This window comes from Poromitra crassiceps (assembly GCF_964638095.1).
Source record: "Poromitra crassiceps genome assembly, chromosome: 11".
Lineage (NCBI taxonomy): Eukaryota > Metazoa > Chordata > Actinopteri > Beryciformes > Melamphaidae > Poromitra > Poromitra crassiceps.
The window spans coordinates 4,673,414-4,698,413 of record NC_139643.1 but is presented as its reverse complement, the minus strand read 5'-3'; the positions used below and the strand labels follow the sequence as shown (position 1 = coordinate 4,698,413).

The following is a 25,000-nucleotide window of genomic DNA, read 5'->3' as shown; positions in this document are numbered from 1 at the left end:
TGATACAGAATAAGGCTCATAGTATTATATGCAATATGTTTTTTTTTCATTGTGTCTACTTCATTAACTTTGCTTATAAACTTTGATAACATTTAATTTCCTGTTGTGCTTTTCCTCACACTGTCCCTTTATAGCTTCACAACTGTCTTTATGTGCAGTTGGAAAAAGGCTGTTTTGACAGCTTTGTTTCTCTATTTTGGTTTTTAAATTGGTCTAAAATTCACTCTGTATTAAAAATGTCTTCTGAAACCTGCAGATACCTTCATAATCAATACAGATGAGATGATACTGTAATACAGTAACTCAGCTGTACCTCAGGTCCATCTTCATAGACAGCAGCAAACCAACATCAGCTTCATCATGTGCAGAACCTTTCTTTGATTGATTTAATACTTTTATTTATTTATTTATTTATTTATTTATTTATTTATTTATTTATTTATCTATTTTCTCATCAGTCCCTGCTGATGTGACCATCCCCATCATTGCTGTGGTGGTTGTTCTTGCTGTCATCATCATCATTGCTGCCACTGGATTCACACTTTACAAAAAGAAGAAAGGTGAGGAACTCTAAAGGATTTTTTGTTATTTACATTTTAGGTTGTTAAGTTGATGCTGTTACACAGAGTGACTACTGTACACTGAGTGTTATACAGAGTGACTTACTGTACACTGAGTGTTATACAGAGTGACTTACTGTACACTGAGTGTTACACAGAGTGGCTTACTGTACACTGAGTGTTACACAGAGTAGCTTACTGTACACTGAGTGTTATACAGAGTGGCTTACTGTACACTGAGTGTTACTGTTACTGAGACGTTACTCTTTTTTTATCTCGTTTGAATTGTGTCACGGGGTACACATGTACATTTTGTCAATTTAAAAGAGAACTCTGCAAGTCAAGAAAGTCACAGTTTGTCCTGAAACTGAAACATAAGATTTAGTTTTGTCAATCGACTACATCTCTTGTGTCGCACAACACGTCACACCATCAACAACATGGAGTGGTGGGAGAGACGTCACTTATGCGACTGGTTGTGCGTCATCTTTCTGATTTATAACTTCTAGTGTCACAGTTTTACCACAAACTGACTTTCTTGACTTGCAGAGTTATCTTTTACATTGACAAACATGATACCCCCGTGGCACAATTCAAACAGGATAAAAAAAAAACGTCTCTCTCTGTTCACCACCATTCATATTTCTTCAGATGCTGGTGCACAGAGAAAGGCAGGAAGTGACGTTCACTTTGGCTCTCTATAATTGGGGAGAAAACAGGGTAAATATGGAGCATCTGTCATTTACAACTGTGACAACTTGAGTCATTTTGTCTTTTCTCTTTATTTCAGCCAAAAACCCTCCATCTTGTAAGTAGAATGTGTTTTTACTTGATGTTCATCTGATGTGACTTACACTCTTCTTATACATCAGTGATAGCTTGGCTACCTCGCTGCATTTTATATCTAAAGTTGAGAAAGCTTTCTAGGTATTGATATTATGCAAATTAACTTTTCAGGACTTCTTCCTCCAACATTGTCTGTTTATAAAGAAAAGTGATGATAGTGTGTTTCTGATCTTCAGCTTCAGCTTCTGAAATCGGCTCTGAGCTCTCTCAGAAACTCAATCCAGACTCCTGATTGCCAAACGGATGAAGTTACACACAGTAAGTGATGTTCTATGTGCAGACAAAGAGGTGATATGTGCACTATTCACATCTGAACTGAACAAAGTTGACTTACATTTGATCCAAGGGAACATTAGTTGGATGTTATAATTTTATCAATTCACTGCAAGTCAGAAGGACAGATGTAGATTCATTCAATCTTTATTTAAACTCGAAAATTAATTGAGGACGAGACTCATTTGCAAAGATGTTGAGTATGACACATAAAAAACAAACATAGGTGGGATGACAACAACACATCAAGAGGCATAAAGAATAAACAAAGACTGATGCACGCTTCTCCATAATCTAGACCTGATAAAACTCATTAAAAACTTTGACTTTACACAGCAGATTACACCTGCTCTAGTCATCAGCCTATCACAACACAGCAGATTACACCTGCTCTAGTCATCAGCCTATCACAACACAGCAGATTACACCTGCTCTAGTCATCATCCTATCATAACACAGCAGATTACACCTGCTCTAGTCATCGGCCTATCACAACACAGCAGATTACACCTGCTCTAGTCATCAGCCTATGTAACACAGCAGATTACACCTGCTCTAGTCATCAGCCTATCACAACACAGCAGATTACACCTGCTCTAGTCATCAGCCTATCACAACACAGCAGATTACACCTGCTCTAGTCATCAACCTATCACAACACAGCAGATTACACCTGCTCTAGTCATCAACCTATCACAACACAGCAGATTACACCTGCTCTAGTCATCAGCCTATCACAACACAGCAGATTACACCTGCTCTAGTCATCAACCTATCATAACACAGCAGATTACACCTGCTCTAGTCATCAGCCTATCATAACGCAGCAGATTACACCTGCTCTAGTCATCAGCCTATCACAACACAGCAGATTACACCTGCTCTAGTCATCAGCCTATCACAACACAGCAGATTACACCTGCTCTAGTCATCAGCCTATCACAACACAGCAGATGACACCTGCTCTAGTCATCATCCTATCATAACACAGCAGATTACACCTGCTCTAGTCATCGGCCTATCACAACACAGCAGATTACACCTGCCCTAGTCATCAGCCTATCATAACACAGCAGATTACACCTGCTCTAGTCATCAGCCTATCACAACACAGCAGATTACACCTGCTCTAGTCATCAGCCTATCACAACACAGCAGATTACACCTGCTCTAGTCATCAACCTATCACAACACAGCAGATTACACCTGCTCTACTCATCAGCCTATCACAACACAGCAGATTACACCTGCTCTAGTCATCAGCCTATCACAACACAGCAGATTACACCTGCTCTACTCATCAGCCTATCACAACACAGCAAATTACACCTGTAGCCTGTACTACGAAGCTAGTTTAATGCCTTATCCGAGTAAGTTTGAGTTTAAACCTGGTTTAGCCGTACTACAAAGCAAGTTAACTTTCAATCACCATGGCAACTGACGCTGCAAAGCTAACCTGGTCGCGACCAGGTTAGCTTCAGAGGATAAGATCAAAATCCATGAGAGACCCATATAATCGGCTCTCTGGAGTCACTCACCATTCATAAGATCGCCATATGAAAAATAGATTGCAGTCAACTGAGAATAGAACAAGCAAAACATTCGTGGCTCTGTAGGCTACATAATTAAATTAAGCCTACTTACCACTTTATGTCTTAACAGCTCAACGATGCGTGGAGAAATATGATCACTATTAATCACCGCGGCGCATATCATGAACGGACCCTCAAATGGAGTGAGGGTGATATTCTCCTACATGCCAGAAAAGCCTATACATATAATATAGATATTAGTTTAAATATGGGATAGCCCCAATACTAAATATGCAGGCTATTCTTGCATCTTTCAGCTGGAACTGTGTCCTGTAGGCTGTATGCCAATATATGAGCAAAAATAGGCTAGTTTTTATCAATGATAACTATGCCCGCATCGTCTCAATTCAGTTCAGCAGTTTTCTCTTTTATAGTAGGCTATTAGGCTTTATACTAGGCTATTTTATATATGAATTATTCGATCAGTGCAACCACACACATGAGTGATAGAGACAGAGATGGGCAGTATTTGAAATACTTGTAGTTGAAATACGTATTTCAACTACTTTTTTGTATTTTGTAATTTGTATTTGGCTGGGCAGAGAAAAATGAGATGTAATTTGTATCAAGATACTTTCAGATCTTGTATTTTGTGTATTTCAAATACATAAAATACATTTTTCTTTTTATTCTCAAATTGACACATGTAAACATTGACACAGGTTTAAACTAAAGATGGAGAAATTAGTTGTACTACAAACAACTAAGTAAACTAAACTGAAACCTGATATGAATAAACAGAGAAATTACTTGTACTAAAAAACAACTAACTGGACTGAACTGAAACCTGATTTGAATAGGAGAAATTAGTTGTACTAAAAACAACTAAGTGAACTAAACTGAACTGAAACCTGATATGAAAAGATGGAGAAATAAGGTGTATTGAAAAACAACTAACTGAACTGAAACCTGATGTGAAAAGATGGAGAAATTAGTTGTACTAAAAACAACTAAGTGAACTAAACTGAAACCTGATATGAATAAACAGAGAAATTACTTGTACTAAAAAACAACTAACTGGACTGAACTGAAACCTGATTTGAATAGGAGAAATTAGTTGTACTAAAAACAACTAAGTGAACTAAACTGAACTGAAACCTGATATGAAAAGATGGAGAAATAAGGTGTATTGAAAAACAACTAACTGAACTGAAACCTGATGTGAAAAGATGGAGAAATTAGTTGTACTAAAAACAACTAAGTGAATTAAACTGAAACCTGATATGAATAGATGGAGAAATAAGTTGAAAAAACAACTACCGTAACTGAACTAAACTGAAACCTGATATGATTCAGAATAGATAGAGAAATAAGTTGTACTGAAAAACAACTAACTGAACTAAACTGAAAGCTGATATGATTCAGAATAGATTGAGAAAGAAGTTGTATTGAAAAACTAACTAACTGAACTAAACTGAAACCTGATGTGAATAGCTGAAGAAATAAGTTGTACTGGAAAAAAAACAACTAACTGAACTATACTAAAACCTGATATGAATAGATTGAGAAATAAGTTGTACTGAAAAAAACCCTAACTGAACTAAACTGAAACCTGATTTGAATAGGAGAAATTAGTTGTACTGAAAAACAACTAACTGTCATAAACCTGATTTGAATAGATGGAGAAATTAGTTATACTGAAAAACTATAACTGAACACCAAAGTACCCTAATGAAAATCAAAAATGTCTTTCTGTTGCTACAAGGATGTCTGAGCTTCACTGTGCATAATGATGGCTGTGCAGATTTTGACACTAGAATGGTGTTACCACTGCTGATAGTGGAAAGTTGTATTCAGTGAGTGATTGTTATTTAGTAATTATGTTCTAGATAGCCAGGTTGTTTTGGATTTTGTTTATGAAGCAGAAGGAGGGGAAGTCATTTTAAGGATGTAAGGATTTGAACAAGAGTCCAATTTCATGGAAGGCCTTTTTTGTTTGAGATGCAGTTTCTCATCGTTCCTCTCACCGATTCACAATTTCACAACCTTAGACAGGATGTGCATCAGGGCATTCAATTCCTGAAATGTAACCTTTTCTAGTTGTATAAATATGTTTGCATGTTAAATAAATACTGTGGCGACAAGTTACTGACATGGTGGTGAATGTGAAGTTGTTTAAAGGGGACCTACTATGCCTTTTACCTATTTCAGTTATTTATATATTGTGTTATGATGTCAGATATCTAGGGCTAAACATAGTCAAAGTTCCAAAACTTGAGGTTAACATGCAGAAATGCTGCCTTTAAGTCAAAAGCCCTCACAGAAGGTGATTAACAGCTGAGCTGAAGGAGAAATTAGTTCTACTGAAAAACAACTAAAACTAAAATGGAAGAACTGCAGTGTGTTAGGGAGTACACATACTGTGACAGAGGACTAAAGAGAGGATTTACTGTCTAAGGAAACCAGAAAATTTCACTTTTGAATAGCTGAAATCAGAGAATTAGGACATTTTCCTTAAAGAAATGTCTCTAAATGATTAATAGATAATCAAAATAGGCAATTAATTTAATATTTGGCAATTGATCTATGAATTGACTAATCGTTGCAGCTCTATAAGTTTTTATAAAATGTATTTTCATGTATTTTCAAAATACAAAATACGTATTTGTATCTCAAATACATTTTCAGACAGGTATTTTGTATTTGTATTGTGATACATTTTTTGAGCAAGTATTTGTAATTTGTATCAAAATACTTTATGATGTATTTTCGCCCATCTCTGGATAGAGATCATTATTCATTGAGCATGCGTTTCTAAATCTATGGTCTAAATAGGCTTACAGATTGTGGAAATGTATAGACTGAGATTACACTTTTACATTTGTTGCTGCTGCCTGTATCAATGCAGCTGTATCAGACAGAAATCGCTGATCAAAGTAAATCAAATGACTGATGTGAATACAAGCTGCTGCTTTAGACAGCCCTTCAGCAAACTATCCAACGCGGATTTTCATTCTGACATTAAATCGCGGATACATTAAATATCCGCAAAAATCTCTGATCACACTGTGGCTGCGCTGAATGAGGAAATGGGTGTGGAAATGGGTGTGGGCGTGGATCAACTCAGCTGTTCATAATGTGATTGGCTAGCGCACCTCTTTCGCGTGGACGCGCGCCTGTGCACGAGCGAAAAACGTGCGCGTGCACAGGCAGATCCCAGCTCCAGTTATCGACTAGAAAACCAGCGTCGTAGTATCCTTAAACTAGATAGCTTTGATCCTGTTCAGTCAAACCAGATCAAAGGGACTTATCGCGGATCTGTTAAACTAGCTTCGTAGTACAGGCTCCTGCTCTACTCATCAGCCTATCACAACACAGCAGATTGCCCCTGCTCTAGTCATCAACCTATCAGAACACTTTGAATTTGTTGAAGCAAAAGATACCCACCAATGACAGGGAGGTAGAAATCAGTAGCATGTTAGATTTTTCATTAAGAGAAAGCATTGCTGATATTGATATAGTTGCAAATAAGTATTGTATCCATTTCAAATTTTTAGTATTGACTTTTATTGATACTATCGATACTTTTGACAACCCTAAGGTGTATACAGTCAATCAAAACAACTGCAGATTATGGAGGTGAAATGGTGTTTTAGATATGACATCATCATTTGTGTGTGTGTGTGTGTGTGTGTGTGTGTGTGTGTGTGTGTGTGTGTGTGTGTGTGTGTGTACGTGCGTGTGTGTGTGTGTGTGCGTGTGTGTGTGTGTGTGTGTGCATGTGTGTGTATCACTGATGATGTCACAATTTATGACATCACTGACGATGTCATCAATGGGACAGTCAGAGAAACAAACAAACAAACAAACAAACAGACAGAGCCCCAGCTCCCTTAGGTAATGATTTGATGTAGGTTATGTGTTACTGAAGTATTTTATACGCTATCTCATTGTTATTTCTGTCTCTTTAGGGATCAATTGCACACTGGAGCCAGAAGGGGTGCTGTCACTTTCACCCTTCCATCTGTAAACTGGGCATAAGTGGGTTATTAATCATTCATGAATCATTGGGGAGTTTCAGATGACAAAAAAGTTCAGTAATCCAGTGCACATACAGCCAAACAACAGGAGCATCATACATAGTTAAATAGCTGATTACTGATTGGGTTTTAAGACACCAAATTAAAATGAAAAAGCATTTCCTTCATAAAAAATAAATGGAGAATGGAAACCCTCCTAAAACATTTAAACAGGGGTGTCAAACATGCGGCCGAGGGGCCAGAACCGGTCCACCAGAGGGTCCAATCTGGCCCACAGGATGACTTTGCAAATTGTGAAAATTGCAGTGAGAAGTCCTTCAATCCAATGTGATGCACTTGTGAAGGCTAAGAGACACCATGTTTCAGGAGCAACTTAAAGATCTATTCATGCTTTCTGTATTCATCACTAAATAGTTTTAAATGGTATTATGGTCAACTATTTTCAGTACCCTTGGCCTTGAATATAGAGAATTGCAGAGTTGCCATCAATTGTAATGCACAATTACAGACAGCAGATTAGATCATTTGTTTGATGGTAGCTGAGATAACCCTATGTGAAAACATGTTCTTAAAATGTACCTGTAATTCTTTACACTAAAAGAAACAGGGATTTATTATTATTATTATTATTTGGTTATTATGCATTCATTTTCTTTTTTTGATCCACTTGTGACTAAATTGGGTCACATGTGGCCCGTGAACTAAAATGAGTTTGACACCCCTGATTTACAACTTACAGAACGTTTTGCTGTAAAATGAGATTTCAACCATTTAGTTTCTGTAATAAAATGTCAGCTCACATGATGGTAAAATACGTTAGAGCTATTGAGGTTTTTAACACCTCTGATCACTAAAGAGCAACTTTTTGCTGATGGAAAATCTGCTTTTAGAAAATTTTGGCAATACATTTAAGGGGAGGAATGTTAGACACATGGGTTGATTGGGTTTTGATTTCTAAGTTTGAACATTAATTTGACACAAAACTATTGTTATTGTTGTAGTTAGAAACATAGGGCCCTATCGTCGTACGGCGCTATTGTTTGCGCACCTCTTATGCTATCTTCCCTGCGTCTTAAGCTATGGTCTGCCTCCACCATCCAGTTGGAATAAGCGCAAAGACAGGTGTAGGTGTGGCCCAGGCGTGTCCGTGCGCCTCTTAGCCTATCATCTGCCTCCAGCAAGTGTCATTTTGCGCTCTGGCGAAGATACCATTGCCATGTTCCGAACGTAAACAGAGGTTTGGGCGTTGCCCGTGCCAAAATAGGCGTTCCAGCGCAATGTGTTAAAAAAAAAGGGCCTTGGGTGCTCTCAATTTTAACACCACCTAATAGCAGGTCTTAGCACACACAAAAAATCCACTACGCCTGAGCGCACACAGTATTCTCCACGAAGTGCAGGAAATCCTCTCTTGGATGCATTACGCATGGCATGGATGTCTCTCTCTCTCCAACACCTCGCACCCGCACACAGTCTTCCCTCCTCAGAAGGCCACGTTGATTTTCAACTATAGCGTATATTGCAAAAAAAACACACCTTGATTTAAAAATTAGAATTCGTTTGTCATGGTTTTATCAGGCTACATAATTCCCGATCATACAGGTCTGTGGTCTGAGGTAACAGTAGATTGCTTTTGAGAAAGTTGTGCCAGCCAGTAGGCTATACAGTAGTCTCTCCCCAGACTCAAATATGACGTTGAATCGCTGCGCTCCGCATACTACATAAGTGAGTCTGTGCCACTGCTGGTTTTGAAGGCGGGTTGAAATTGAATGAGTGACAGGTCGTAGCACCGATGAGAGAGCGGTTCGAAAAATGGGCTGCGCCTCTCTGATCGCAAAGTCGTTACTGATTGGAGAGGACTGAAGCCATCACTGGCATATGACTGGCCAAGTGAACGGTTCCCTCCCATAACCAACCCTCTGAGGGAAAGTGTCCGAGACCCAGAGAGAGCTCTGCAGCATGCAGTAACGTAGTGTATCAGACCCAGAGAGAGCTCTGCAGCATGCAGTAACGTAGTGTATCAGACCCAGAGAGAGGTCTGCAGCATGCAGTAACATAGTGTATCAGTAGGGGTGTCACGGTACATGTATTCGTCCCGTGAATTTACGGTACGACCCTCACGGTACCTCGTTTCACGGTACATGAAACGACACGACGAATACGTCAAATCCAGAAGCACCTAAACGCTGTTTGAACGGCATTGAATTGAATTGAATTAAACGCCACAGAAGAAGACACCAAAACAACAAGGGCCATAGAAATCTGCGTTCACAGAATGGGACGTTTTGTGGCGATAAGCTGTTTTGCAAATTCTGTCAACATCAAGCCAACGAGGTAAGCTTGCCAATGTAACGTTACGTAGCCGCGACAAAGTCCTTTATAGTTGCGCGTTGCGGCTAAACGTTACATAACACTGACAAGGCTGTTAACTTGTAAACAAGCAACATACATCGCGTGGGATGAGTGATGCGGTCAAGCAGACATCTGCGGATGCAGACAGGCAAGCTGCGGTGAGGAAGAGGCGATGACTCCTTGTCATGTTCCAATAATCCATTAGATGACCGAACGTAATCATATTATGCTAAACAAAACTCACATCCAATAACGTTAAGGCGCTGACAGGGTTCTTTCCCGTACTTACTGGGAAAGTGAAACCCACCCCGTTGTCTGTCAGACAGTGGAGGTATCTTTCAACAGGGGTAAATAAGTTTTTCTTCTTCTGCCGTTTTATTCTTCTTCTGAACATGTAGGTATTTTGACGTTGACTAAAGAAACACTGCCGCCTAGTGGCCGCTTTTAGATAAAATTCCTAATTAGTGCTTACATCAAACGCAAATGCTACATAAAACAAATACAACAGGGGGAGGGGTTGGTGGGAGTATTAGGCTACTCCACACATGCGCTCTGTTTACAAACTTGTGTACAATAAAGATTTAAAGTGGGGGGAAATGCCTTTGCCCTGTCAAACAGCTGGAATACAGACATCTGAGAGGGAGGCGCACCCCACACTTTGAAAATCACTGCTCTAGAGTAAAACCTTTTTGTGTGGATTGCCTAGATTTTATTAAATAGTGGACATTTATTCATTCCCACATATTAGACACTATTTCTGATGGTAAAAATAGCGTAAAAAGCAGAATTCAGACATAATCAAAGGGAAAAAAACAGAATTTGGGATTTGTTGCTTTTTTTCCCCATTTTCGTACCGTGCCGTATTCGTACCGAACCGTGACCCCAAAACCGAGGTACGTACCGAACCGTGACTTTTGTGTACCGTGACACCCCTATGTATCAGACCCAGAGAGAGGTCTGCAGCATGCAGTAACGTAGTGTATCAGACCCAGAGAGAGGTCTGCAGCATGCAGTAACGTAGTGTATCAGACCCAGAGAGGGGTCTGCAGCATGCAGTAACGTAGTGTATCAGACCCAGAGAGAGCTCTGCAGCATGCAGTAACGTAGTGTATCAGACCCAGAGAGAGCTCTGCAGCATGCAGTAACGTAGTGTATAGGACCCAGAGAGAGCTCTGCAGCATGCAGTAACATAGTGTATCAGACCCAGAGAGAGCTCTGCAGCATGCAGTAACGTAGTGTATCAGACCCAGAGAGAGCTCTGCAGCGTGCAGTAATGTAGTGTATCAGACCCAGAGAGAGCTCTGCAGCATGCAGTAATGTAGTGTATCAGACCCAGAGAGAGCTCTGCAGCATGCAGTAACGTAGTGTATCAGACCCAGAGAGAGATCTGCAGCATGCAGTAACGTAGTGTATCAGACCCAGAGAGAGCTCTGCAGCATGCAGTAACGTAGTGTATCAGACCCAGAGAGAGCTATGCAGCATGCAGTAACGTAGTGTATCAGCGTAAGAACACTCATGGGTCTGGCATGGAGACTAGCTATACAGTAACCTCTTTCCCTGCAATTGCACCATGCAACAATAGCTTAACCCGAGTGGGCAATTCTGGTATAGGCTATTGAAATAGGCTAGAATTAAAATCTCACACACCCCTAACCTATTAAAGAAACAAATATTTTGAAATGTGTATATGTTATAGCCTATATGAACGAAATGACTCATTAATAAATGGATCGTTCCATCAGCACCAATTTTCGTTCGTTTCTAATGGTTTATCTGAATCCAAACTGGTTCATCCTCCAATTCTCTCTCTCTCTCTCTCTCTCTCTCCCCTCTCTCTCTCTCCCCCTCTCTTGCTCTCCCCATCTCTCTTTTCTCTCTCTCTCTCTCTCTCTCTCTCCTTGCCCACGGCACTCAGCAAGAAAGAAGCTGCTGTCACAGACGTGACTGTGTCTTTTAAGGGGAGTGGACTGGACATGATCTCACACTTGTGAATACTGTTTTGGGCATAAACACGCCTTTATGGAGGTTTGCACCGAGATGACGTGAAGCTCCGCGGGCCGACATGCCCACAATTAGGGCTTTGTGCAGCGTTATTCCAGCGCAAAACGGCAGCTGAAGCAAAATTACCGCCTTTGTGACCATAGAGCCCATAAAGTGTGATTTTATTGGAAAGGTTTTGCCTGGAATTATGCCATGCTGGAATTTCAAGTTGATAATACAAACATGCGCACACACGCGCGCACAAGCACACACACACACACACACACACACACACACACACACACACACACACACACACACACACGCACGCACACACACTGCTTATTTGGCCAAAAGGATGTCAGTGTGAGATTTATTTTTCCAGTTATGTAAATATTTAGTTTTTTATGCAAAGTGTGGTAAAATCTACAGCTTAATGAATTGTATTCTCCCATGCAAAAACAAATTAATTTGTATATTTGATGTTTTACTGAATTCCAGCAAAATGATTTACTGTAAACATTTTGACGTGCCTTAATTTAAAGTAAGATGTGATGCGTGAGTTTTTCTCTTTAGATACTACTGTACTGTACATACTGAATAGAAATGCTTAATAAGTTATGTTGTGATTTTACTGTAGGCTAGATTCATTTAGGGATGTGGTATTTTGGCTCTTTGTAGAGTTTGTGAACATGTAGAGGATGATTCAGGACGCTCACAACATGTTCTGGGTTGCATTACTGAAATTAATCTCCAATTAAATTGCACTGCTGATGCATTCCTTTTGTACCGCTGTTTGGCTTTTCAATAAAGTCCCAATAGACCAAAAGTCTCCTTTGTTTGTTTGTTTTTTTGTTTATCCCAAGTATCATTTTCCTTATATATGTGTGGCTATAATGTGAATGTTGCAGCAGGAGAACCCACTGTTGCTACTGAGACTTACATGTCATGAATGTGCTTCTGACATGTTGGTGTTTGACTGTAAAGACTGAATGACAACAAAGGGTAAACTGTCAAACACCATTGATTCATTTTTTAACTTAAAGTTCTGTTAGTTCTACACCTTGAATGACAGCAGATTGAGATGATCATAGACCGGTCCAGTTACTCACTGAGGGGGAAATCTTCAGGTTACAACCACAAACTAAATCAAATACACATAATTTCTATATTTACCTGATTAACAGATTAACTGTCCACCTCATATGCTAATATCACTGGTTATTTACTGTAACCTGCAGCCTTTTCATTTAAATGTATTTTATCCATACATATTATGATGTGTGTCTTGTTGTAATCACATTTTAGTCAGGAAAATACAGTGTTGAATTTGCACAAGTAGGCTATCACAAGTTAGTCCAACAGTTCTGACCCAGGATCAATAACTAGCACATCAGATTTACAGACCTGACAGACTCGGCAGGTCTCAGATCAGCTCACATCAGGCCCAGGTCGGTCCTCTGGTTTTCCCCTGAGAAGAACCTGTCTCGCTGAATCCTACCTGGCAACCGATGACATCACTATGTCAGATGTTGTGCTAGTGTTTAGTGTTTAAGATTATGCCTCTCAGGTAATTTCTTAAAATCCCTCACTCCACCAGGTCCTTTATGATGACTAGATTTGTATTTAACAATAATGTATAATGTGCTGTAAGTTAAATATTATTATATTATTACAATGTACATTTCTCACTATGTTCCCCTACTTTAAAATCCTTGTGGACATATCTCAGTCTTTAGACAGCTTTTGGGGATTTTGAGACAACTGTCCTCTATTTGAAAGAACAACTGAATAGAAAACTCAACTGTTTATTGTAGTTCTGTCTACTTTTAATTGAGGCAATTAAGTAAGTTCCAAAGCCCCCCCCCCCCCCCAACATTTGTTGTACTCCATTGTAATAACATGTTTATTAACCTGATGGAAAGTGTTGGAAGCACATGATAACACTGTGTTATTACTGTATTAATACAGCTAGCTGCATGCTGCCCATATGCTGTTATCATATTCAGGGCTGACAAAGTGTTATTGTGATCCTGTCATTCATTCACAGAGGTTTCCTATCGGTCGACTTCTCTCCCTATGAATTCCATTCATATTGAGATATACCTGATTCAGCGCAGCTGTCGTTGGATAACTCTTTAAGACACTTATTAGCACCACCTGTGTGCCCTCGCGGCCGCACGCTGATTGGCCAGCCCTGGCCATATAATCTACACTCAGGTGCGGCTCGCGTTCGCTTATCTGTTTTCCAGCCAAAGAAAGCAGACATGTTGTTGTGATTGAGGTGTGTGTGGACAGAGAGCATTTGCAAGGAGCCCACTTACTTGAGAGCTGGTCGCGTCACACGCGCGGTCCCTCTCCGGGTTGCATGTTTGGTGGTTCATACCATCGGTCCATACATGCTGTGTGCCTCTAGCTGAATTCGCCCAAGGCGAAGGAACGCTAGAAGCAGCTGGACGGAAGGGTGGCACATCGGTATCAGCTTGCTGTGTCCGAGTGTCATTAAAAGTTCATAACAAACTCGCCCAAGGCGGGGGAGTTTTGGACGTACCTTCAGTCTGGTAATATAAAGAAACTCGCTGTTTAGCAGGAACGCTAAAACGCGGAAGTCAAGCGTGACGGTTACGCTGCACTTCCCGGAACAGCTTTCAGAATAAGAGGGATAAGAAAAGGAAGAAAACGTTTTCGTTGTCCCTTGTGTGTTAGAAGTAACAAAAATAAGTATATATAAATATATATATATACTTAGAAAAAAAAAATAATAATAATAATAATAATAATAATCTTCACTTAGTTCACAGTGTTTATTGAGACATGGAGGGAATTCATGCACTCTGTCTGAGCTGTGGGATTCAGATGCCGGTGGAGGATGGTCACGATCTATGTGTGCATTGCTTAGGGCAGGATCATGCACACATGGCCTCAGAGAACCCGGCCTCTTGCATGAATTGTTTCATGATGACAGCCAGAATGAGAAACGCTAGATCATTAATGTTTCCAAGTCTTAAACGTCCGGCCACTTCTGAGCTTCAGCAGCAGGCGAAGCAAATAAGGATAGTGGAATGGGATGGACAAGTGGAGCCTCACGCATCAGAGCGGAATGCCCAGGGTGGGGCAAGTAGACAGTTAGCCCCCCCCCTGCACTTCATGGATCTCATCCATTGCGGAGTCAAACCTCCTCTCTTGCTCTAGAAGAGGAAGGGGAGGAGGATCTGGTGGCCTCTGCACTAAGGGCACCAGATGAGGATGACGACGAGGTGGACATAATGAGTTACGTCTCAGGTGAAGAGTACCCCCTCTTAGGTCAGGGGGATGGGAAAATAGAGGAGGAGGAGCAGATACCTGCCCTCCATTATGAAATAATCACTCGGGCTGCTCAGGCATTGAACATTGACATGCCAGCGGAGCGGGCCCGGACGGCCTCCCGTTTTGATGACGACAATACGGGGAATTCACGCGCCACTTTATTGCCGCTGCTCCCCGATGTAGAGGAACTGATGCTTGGCGAATTTACTAAACCGGATGTAGCCCATCGCTGGTCGGGACTGTGTAGACGTCTGACATGTGTGGAAGGCCAAGAGAGGATTGGCTGCGGGCCGCCGCCTCCCATGGATCAAGCTTTAGGGGCCCTGGTGGCCCCCACTAAATCGGTCCTGGGAAAACCAAGCTGCTCGAGCAAGAGCACAAAGATGATGGATAACTTGCTCAATAGGACGCATACAGCGTTGGCAGTTCAGGGGCGGCTAGTTAACACAGGGGCTATTCTGGCATTGTATCAGCGCCAGCTAGCAAAACAATTGGATGGGGGAAACACCAAGGCTGAGGAAATGCAGCAGGTGTCCTCACTCCTGGCTAAGCTCATGAAAGAGCAGGCAGTGGCAATGGGCAGGGCTATGGCCTCCATGTGGATGATGAAGCGTCACCTTTGGCTGTCACAATCGCAGTTGCAGGGGGTGGACCGTAACTGCCTGCTCAAGCTGCCGGTGGTACCATCGGCCATGTTTGGGCCGGATGCTAATACAATGCTCCAGCAGGCCCAAGAGGCCCGTCGCTGTGCCCGGGAGATGTCAAGTATGCTAGGCAAAAGCTGGCGGGGCCGGGGACAGCGGGGATCGACAGACACACGGGCAGGGTCGTCCCAGCGGGGTTCAACGGGTCCAGGTGACCTAAGGATCCGGCTGGAGGCCAACCGGCGTGGCAGTTGGCGTGGTCAGCGTGGCCAGCGTGGCCACCGGGGTGGACGTGGCCAGGGGCAGTTCACCCCCAAGGCCTCTGAGCCTCGGTCCTGACGGTACGCCCAGCCCAGCCTCCCTCAGCCACACCCCGGGGCAGCGAGACTGCCGGTCTTGGGAGGCCCTGGGGGTGGACCCCTGGGTAGTTACGACCATGACTCAGGGGTATCGGTTGCAGTTTCTGCGGAAGCCCCCACTGACAACATCAGCTATTGTTACAATGGTAACGGACTCTCAACAGAAGAGAGTTTTGGCAGAGGAAATTCTCACTCTCCTGGCAAAGAAAGCCATCAGGGAGGTGGAGCAGGACAATCTGAAGGGTTTTTATTCAAGGTACTTCCTCATCCCCAAAAAGGATGGGAAGCTCAGACCAATTTTGGATTTGCGGGGTCTCAACAAGAGTTTGAGACCCCTACGTTGCAAGATGCTGACAGTGCCGAGGGTTCGCCAGGCTATCCTTCAAGACGACTGGTTCGCCACGATCGATCTGGAGGATGCATATTTTCAGATCCCAATATGGCAAGGCCACTGGCGCTTCCTCAGATTCGCCTTCGACGGCAGGATCTTCGAGTTTTGCGTACTCCCATTCGGGATTTCGTTGGCCCCCCGCACATTCACGAGGTGTATGGATGCGGTGTTGGGACCCATGCGTCAAGAGGGTCTGCGCATCTTGAATTATTTGGACGACTGGCTGGTGTGTGCACGGACAGAGGAGCAGTGCCGCAGAGACGTGGCCCGGCTACTACAGCATTTGGAACTCCTGGGCCTGCGCCTCAACAGGAGGAAAAGCAGGCTTCAGCCGGCACAAGCCACAGAATTCTTGGGGATGTGTTTGGACTCCAGAGCAGGGACTATTTCCCTGACACAGGGGAGACAGGCCACCCTAAGGACCTGTTTGTCACAGTTCAGGTTGGGAGCAAGGGTAACTTGGAGGATGTGCCTCCGCCTCATGGGGCTGATGGCCTCCACAGTGCATGTGGTGCCCTTGGCCCTCCTGAATATGCGTCCAGTACAGCGATGTCTCCTGAGCCTGGGCCTTTGCCCACAGAGACATATGCAGACCAAAGTTTTGGTGACACGGGGGCTGTGCAGGGCACTCCATTGGTGGGAGCAGCCAGCCAGCTTGACACAGGGCAATACACTGGGGCCAGTGTTGCGTCGCCAGTTGGTGTCGTCCGACGCCTCCCTCACGGGGTGGGGAGCAGTTCACGAAGGCAGGGGCATCAGTGGCCAGTGGCACGGATCATGGGGGATGGAACACATCAATGTGCTCGAACTCCAGGCGATCTATCTAGCCCTTCGGCATTTCCTGCCAGAGCTGAGGAACCGCCATGTACTAGTGAGAACAGACAGTACAGTGGCAGCAGCATATGTAAACAGACAGGGGGGCGTGGCCTCTCCTCGCCTTTGCAAGGTGGCTCGGACATTATGGGAGTGGGCACAGCCACAGTTCAGGTCCCTCAGGGCAATGCACGTGCCCGGACAGGTGAACCTGGCGGCAGATCAACTTTCCAGGGGGGACCTCTCCCTGGAGAATGGAGGCTGCATCCAGAAGTGGTGAGCGAGATCTGGCAACGCTTTGGAACAGCCAGGGCAGATCTCTTTGCCTCCAGGAGGACGACTCACTGTCCCCTGTTCTTCTCCGTAGGGTGGGACGATCCTCCCTTAGGAGTGGACGCGATGGCACACCAATGGCCTCAGGGCCTCCTGTATGCATTTCCCCCTTTTCTCCTCCTGCACCAACTCCTACTAAGGGTCCAGATGGAGGATGTGAACCTCATCCTGGTGGCCCCCAACTGGCCACAGATGATCTGGTTCTCAGCAATCGCACCCCTCCTCCAGGGCCGGCCCTGGGAGCTCCCAGCGAGGCGGGATCTTCTGTCTCAGGCTCACGGGACGCTGTTCCATCCCTTTCCACAGGCGCTCAGGCTCTGGGCTTGGCCCCTGAGAGGGCCAGTTTCTTAGCCATGGGGCTACCTCAGGCGGTGGTTGACACATTGCAAGGGGCTCGAGCTGAATCAACAAGGAAGGCTTATGCCTATCGTTGGGGGGCATTTGAGGCATGGTGTGGCTCACGACAGATAGATCCTCTCTCCTGCAGGGGCCAGGACATCCTCCCTTTTCTACAGGAAGAGCTGGAGGCAGGCAAGGCTCCTGTGACTCTGAGGGGAATGGTGGCAGCCATTAAAGCGGCCCGGGTTGGGCCACAAAAACTGGCACAGGGGTGTTGTGACCTCATTATGCAGTTTCTTAAGGGTGCCCGAAGGTGCACTCCCCGTAGCAAAAGACCAGCGGTCCCTCCATGGGATTTGGAGGTGGTGCTGGCAGCCTTACAAAGCGAGCCGTTTGAGCCCATGGAAACAGTGGGGCTGAAATGGCTTTCTCTCAAAACAGCGTTCCTACTGGCAATAGTATCGGCTAAGAGAATTAGTGAGCTTCATGCTATGTCGGTACATGAGGAGTGCTGCAGGTTCCTGCCGGAGGATGCCGGGGTGGTGCTGCGCCCGAATCCTGCATTCCAACCTAAGGTTTGGTCTGAGTCCCGAAGTGCTCAGACTCTAGAACTACGGCCTTTCCGCCCTCCTCAGGATGGTGAGGAGGGGCTGAGGGGCCAATGTCGATTGTGCCCGGTCAGGGCCCTGCAGGTGTATCTTGACCGGACACGTGATCATAGAACAACAGACCAACTGTTTGTTTGTTTCAGACCTGACCGCTGTGGACAGGCAGTCTCCAAGTCAAGAATCTCTCTCTGGGTAGTGGAGGCAATCCAGCAAGCATATAAGGCAGTAAATAAACCGTCCCCGGCAGTGCTGCGGGCACATTCCACACGCGGTCTAGCTACCTCATGGGCGTTGTGGAGGGGCGCTTCTCTGGCAGAGATCTGCACAGCGGCCTCATGGGCGACCCCATCGACCTTTACCAGGTTTTATTGTATGAATGTGGCAGCCGGCACTCCGTTTGCGGACCGGGTGCTGGGCATAGCACAGTAGCAGGATTACAATCCGTGCCTCCGAGACTAGGGCCCGGAGCGGGCATCAGCCGGAGTGATGTTTTTTTTCAAAGCTAGTCGAGCAACTTGGCAGACTAGGTGGTTCACCCGTTGCGGCTGGCCTTAGCGTCTGGCGGGGCCAGCTAGGCCTTGGTAGCGTCTTGCACCTTGGCTATGGGTGTGTACATAGTGTATATAGTTCAGTAAGTGTATGTCACATGGGTGTATTGACACATGGGTGTCTCTGGTGGTGGTGACATCTCATTCGAATGTAACGACCACTTAGGCTCCCGGAGGAGCAGATACGTCTGCTTAGTTTCCTCGTGGGTGTCTTACAGAGGCATCTCAATATGAATGGAATTCATAGGGAGAGAAGTCGACCGATAGGAAACGGATGGTTACACTGTAACCCAGGTTTCCTAAGGGAGACTTCTCTCCCTGCAAGAAGCCGCTCCGAAACAGGCTTCCAAACAGAGACTTTAAGCGAACGCGAGCCGCACCTGAGTGTAGATTATATGGCCAGGGCTGGCCAATCAGCGTGCGGCCGCGAGGGCACACAGGTGGTGCTAATAAGTGTCTTAAAGAGTTATCCAACGACAGCTGCGCTGAATCAGGTATATCTCAATATGAATGGAATTCATAGGGAGAGAAGTCTCCCTTAGGAAACCTGGGTTACAGTGTAACCATCCGTTATAAGGCCTAAATGTAAAGTGTGACACAAAATAGAGCCAGACTAGACAGACCTATGAGGGTGAAGCTGACTGACTTGTTTCTCTGGGGAAAACCTGTGGTGCCGAGTTCTGCCTGGAAACAGATGACATCACAGCTGTTGTTGCCTTTACAGTTCATTTCATATCCTGGTTTGTGTTGTGTTGTATTATTCATAATTTTTTCACTGCCACAGATTTCTAGTAGTAATAACTATAGTACTATAGTAGTAATTTATATATATTTATATATATTTTATTTTACTACCAGTTTTATATATCACAACATTTAACATTATTTATAACATTCTTATTCTAAATCATGCTCCTCCTAATAGTAAGCAGGGATAAGGACCTGAAACACTAACTATTCAGTTTAAATTTGACATATTCCATTTCAAACTTTAACATTTTTTTCTCAGCGGCTGCAATGCTTTGCTTTTTCCATGTGTCACCTCACTCTTATGAATGTTGTACCTGACACTTGATATCATAAAGCAATATAAGTACAAATTAATCATTACAGGACAGAGCAGTGAGTTGAAAACTGTCTTTATTTGGAGATGTGTGTGGTATTCTGTTACACTTTGCACAATGCTACTGTACAATGAACCATGTTTGTCTTAACTGCAGAACTAAATAACTGTATTGTTTAAATCGATTAAAACACGATTTCAGACGGCAGCCCGTCTTTATTGTCACACAAACACACTACAACACATGCATGCGGCCACAACACACACTCATGCATGACGGTGGCCGGTGAAATATGTCCTCTGCATTTGACCCATCCAGGCTTGTCCTTTCCTCCAGAGGGCAGGCCAGGAGCAGTGGTCGCTATTTCTTTCCAGCGCCCAGGGACCTTCATTGGACCATCATTGGACCAACTTCAGATGTTGTCATCACTGGTCGGATGACGATCTTCTGCATGTTTTTAGTGGGGGGTTATGTACGGAGGAACCCCCTGGGGGGTACGTGGAGAACATGCAAACTCCACACAGAAAGGCCCTTTCGACGAGATAGCCCACCTGGGCAGTAGGCACTGAAGATATGGGCGGGTCACAACTCCAGCGCCCACAGCGTCCCAGGTGAGAATCGAACCCAGGACCTTCGAGCTGTGAGGCGACAGCGCTTACCACTGCACCACCGTACCAGTATGGATAACACAAGTATAAGCAAAGAAGACTAATTTCATGAAGGTCCAGTTGTCTAAACATCATTAAACAGCCTTGACCCTCCTTTCATCTGTCAGGTTGAGACAATATTGGGGGAATTTTGTCACATTTGAGCCTTTCACCAACTCTCACATCTCATAGTGTTAAGTGTAAGATCTTGAAAAGTAGGACTCTGGACAGGTGGGATAGATTTGACATATTTGACAACTGGTACAATGACCTATAGGTAGGCTACTGTACACTAGTGCTTTTTGTCTCAAGATGTTTAGCCTGTATTTTAAAACAACAGTCAGTGAGTGGTGCTGGCTACAGGACACCAGAGAGGGCGATGTTTCTCAGGTCAATCAGTCACAAACTGAACAACATTTCAGGTGACATAATTCCTCTAGCGGCCATACTGGATGTCCTCAGCTATAGGGATTGCCCAGTGGACCTGAAGAAGTGAATTCTCCATTCTTTTCTCCAAATACTCCTATACGGGAATACTTTTTACCACTTAAATTCAAAAATGCTGTGTATACGCATACATATATATCATTTTGGAAGGAACTCCTTAATTAATGGACGTTATTCAGAGTGCCTTGGTTGATCTGATCTGGGCTATCAACCCTGGCGTTGTGCCTGGATGGTACTTCTATGTCTTTTTCCTATCAGAGAGGGAGGGAGGGAGAGAGAGAGACAGAGAGAGAGAGAGAGAGAGAGAGAGAGAGAGAGAGAGAGACAGAGAGAGAGAGAGAGAGAGAGAGAGAGAGAGAGACAGAGAGAGATTTTAGATGCTCTCAGACAGACACAGCACAGCAGTGTTGTAGGACTCACACATCAACACAGACACACACAGCACAGCAGTGTTGTAGGACTCACACATCAACACAGACAGACACAGCACAGCAGTGTTGTAGGACTCACACATCAACACAGACAGACACAGCACAGACAGTGTTGTAGGACTCACACATCAACACAGACACACACAGCAGAGCAGTGTTGTAGGACTCACACATCAACACAGACACACACAGCACAGCAGTGTTGTAGGACTCACACATCAACACAGACACACAGCAGTGTTGTAGGACTCACACATCAACACAGACACACACAGCACAGCAGTGTTGTAGGACTCACACATCAACACAGACACACACAGCACAGCAGTGTTGTAGGACTCACACATCAACACAGACACACACAGCAGAGCAGTGTTGTAGGACTCACACATCAACACAGACAGACACACAGCAGTGTTGTAGGACTCACACATCAACACAGACACACACAGCAGTGTTGTAGGACTCACACATCAACACAGACACACACAGCACAGACAGTGTTGTAGGACTCACACATCAACACAGACACACACAGCACAGCAGTGTTGTAGGACTCACACATCTACTATATATTTGGGGCGATGTAGTGGATCTTGGCGCACATCTTGTCCACCACCACTTCGCTGGACGTAGCTCTTGTGTCTGCTCCACCACTTCGCTGGACGTAGCTCTTGTGGATTTTGAACAATTTGAGGAATCAAAACAACCACAATCCAACTCAGAAACATGACAGCATAATATGCTGTGAGCCTGTTAGAATTCATAATACTTACTATTAACACTTAGCTAACCTGTACTCCACTGTACTGTACTGTACTGTACTGTCAACCTAGTCACATCATATTGTATGATGCTCATCTTTCTAGCAAGGAAATGTCAGACTTGAAAGCAATGTCCTGTGTTGTTTGAGGTGAAATGCAAAATGAACTATTTGATCAAATGTTTCATATGTCCTCTTTAAACACCACTCCTGCTATGGTGGTGCCTGTCTTCAGAGGTTTGGGTGCCCGTCCTCCCTCAAGCTGACTCTCCAGAACTGCATTTCTGGAGAGAGAGAGAGAGAGAGAGAGAGAGAGAGAGAGAGAGAGAGAGAGAGAGAGAGAGAGGGAGGGAGGGAGGTGAGGGAGGGAGGTGAGGGAGGGAGGTGGGGGAGAGAGAGAGGTGGGGTGGGCCGGGGTTGTTGAAGTCGACAATTGATGAATGCATGAAAATAAATGCACAGCAAGAGAAATAAGTCAAGCGCACAGATACACCACTGTAGGTTTTATGACACATCGGATAGGGGGAAAGTTACTTTCACTTTTAATTACTATGCAAGCTTACTGTAAAAGGAGAATAGTTTCATTTCTATTCGCTGATTGTTGTTATAGTCTGTGTTATTGATGGAAACATAAAGAAACTAAACCTTGCCGCGTTGTCGAAATTAAACCCCGCTGTTGGGCTTTCGAGGACACTTGATAGCTCCATAGTGGATGTGACTGCGCTGCGTTCAGACGGTCTGCTGCGCCTCGGTGCGCCTGAGGTCGCTGTGTGAAGCGTCACCTCTCTCCTCTCTGTCTCTTTCACTTTGGAGTGAAAATGGAGAGACACTGCAGCACTCACAAATAAAAGGAGTCAGCACAGAGGTGAGTACATCAAGGTCACTGTATCTTCACCTGCTGATGTCCTACGACACGATCCCGTGTTAAATTGTTATTAATTTCGTGGATGAACAGGTGATGTCTATAGCCCAAGTTACCTGATTATTATTATGACCTATAAACAACCTGAAGTTTTTCACTCGAGTCGACACTATCATTACATGTGTTTTTGTATCAGGAAATGTTTAAATGTTACCTTTTGGGCCATTGTGTTCTTTAAATTTCACCAAAGAGAGATGGGTATAGTCTACTTTCGTTTTCAGATATCCTCCTCACCAAAACTACACAGGACTCTAAATCCCAGCATTCATAGCTTAAACTGTGTCCTGGTTGAATGAATACAAAGCAGTGAGACGTCAGAGTGGATGTGTCGCCCTGTAAAAAATGCTGGAAAATGATCATATAAATATATCACATTTCTTCATATCTCAATGTGGGGTCCGGGGCCCACCAGGGGACATTCCAGGGGGTCCCCAGCAAATTGACAAGAACAATTAGCCTATAGGCTATAGAATGTATTGAATAATGACTTGATCGTTGTTCCACTGTTCTCTATAGGCTACAATTCAGAGGGGGCGCCCGCGGGGCCGCCAGTTGAGTATCACTGGACTCTAGGCTACATCACAATAATCACCAGCACATCACTTTTTTCCCCACTTGTCTCCCACAGACCACCATCCTGGCTGTCACCTTTGATGGAGGCGTCAGATTCAAGGGCTTCCATTGGAGGGTGAGGATCATGTGACAATGAACAAAAACTAGACTGGTTGTTAGAGAGGAAAGCTTAATGGTATTATTATTATTAAGATTTTAATTAGTTATTAAGTTATTAGTCCTACTCTAACCCAGGCTTAGCCAACAATATCAGCTCTCTAACACCGGTTGATATCCCTATTGATCCCCAGGATAAACTGTTACACAGTTCTAACACAGCAATAATAATAATAATAATAATAATAATAATAATAATAATAATAATAATAATAATAATAATAATAAAGGTAATAATAATAATAATAAAAAATAAATAAAAATAATAAAAATAATAATTAGGTATATATATATCATGCACAACAAACAAGGCTGTTGAACTGATGAATAAAATGTAATTGATGAGTAGATGATGTGGAATAGAGAGCATTTGAAGTGGAGAGAGAGCCAGAACAAGTAAACAATTCCCCACAACATCCTACACAGCATCATGCTAATTTCACTAATTACCATATTTTATGCCAAAGTGCAACGACTAATCTTTGCTAGTTTCTAGCACTCAAAATATCCCTATTTTTCTTTTAATTACCGCTGGGTCAGCACATCAAAAGACGTGTTTCAGCGACCCACTGGTAATTAAAAGAAAAAAGGGGAGATTTTGAGCGCTAGAAACTAGCAAATATTTGCCCTTGCACTTGGGTGTATGAATTTGTCTTTGTATTTTCGACATCCATGCTAAGTATCATATCTATATATCTGAGAAGTTTCTCCACATCACAGCTAGGTTCTTCGTGTCTCTCTGTCTCTCTCTCCCTCTCGCTGACCCCTCTCTCTCTGTGTGTGTCTCTATCTCTCTCTGTGTCTCTATCTCTCTCTGTGTCTCTATCTCTCTCTGTGTCTCTCCCCCCTCTCCTCTCTCTCTGTGTCTCTATAGCCGTTTTCACACATTCGTACCGGAAAATTACCTGCGTCAATATCGGACATTTCCCTTCACACCTGAGCGCTGCATGTGTGGAGGGGGGAGCTTATTTTGGGGGTCGGCAAAACTCCGATGGTGAAATAAGTTCGCTTGTCACACAATAAATCACACTCGTTTGACTTAAGAGGGCATGTAAGTTATATCCTTCACATTCGCT

General features: G+C 43.7%; 2 protein-coding genes across 2 annotated transcripts in view; both read left to right on the top strand.

Moving 5' to 3' along the window:
• The window catches only part of LOC310785683 (major histocompatibility complex class I-related gene protein-like), a gene marked incomplete at its 5' end in the record, with an annotated part of 9,076 nt that extends 1,222 nt beyond the window's left edge, over positions 1–7,854 (top strand). Inside the window, 4 exons of the mRNA XM_083646826.1 lie at positions 459–560; positions 1,351–1,368; positions 1,583–1,664; positions 7,183–7,854. Coding sequence (XP_083502952.1) covers positions 459–560; positions 1,351–1,368; positions 1,583–1,638 — 176 coding nt within the window. The 3' untranslated portion in view covers positions 1,639–1,664; positions 7,183–7,854. The remainder of the gene's footprint in view (positions 1–458; positions 561–1,350; positions 1,369–1,582; positions 1,665–7,182) is intronic.
• LOC310784780 (class I histocompatibility antigen, F10 alpha chain-like) overlaps positions 1–25,000 on the top strand; it is a 196,383-nt gene that overhangs the window by 3,445 nt on the left and 167,938 nt on the right. The gene's annotated exons all lie outside the window — the stretch shown is intronic.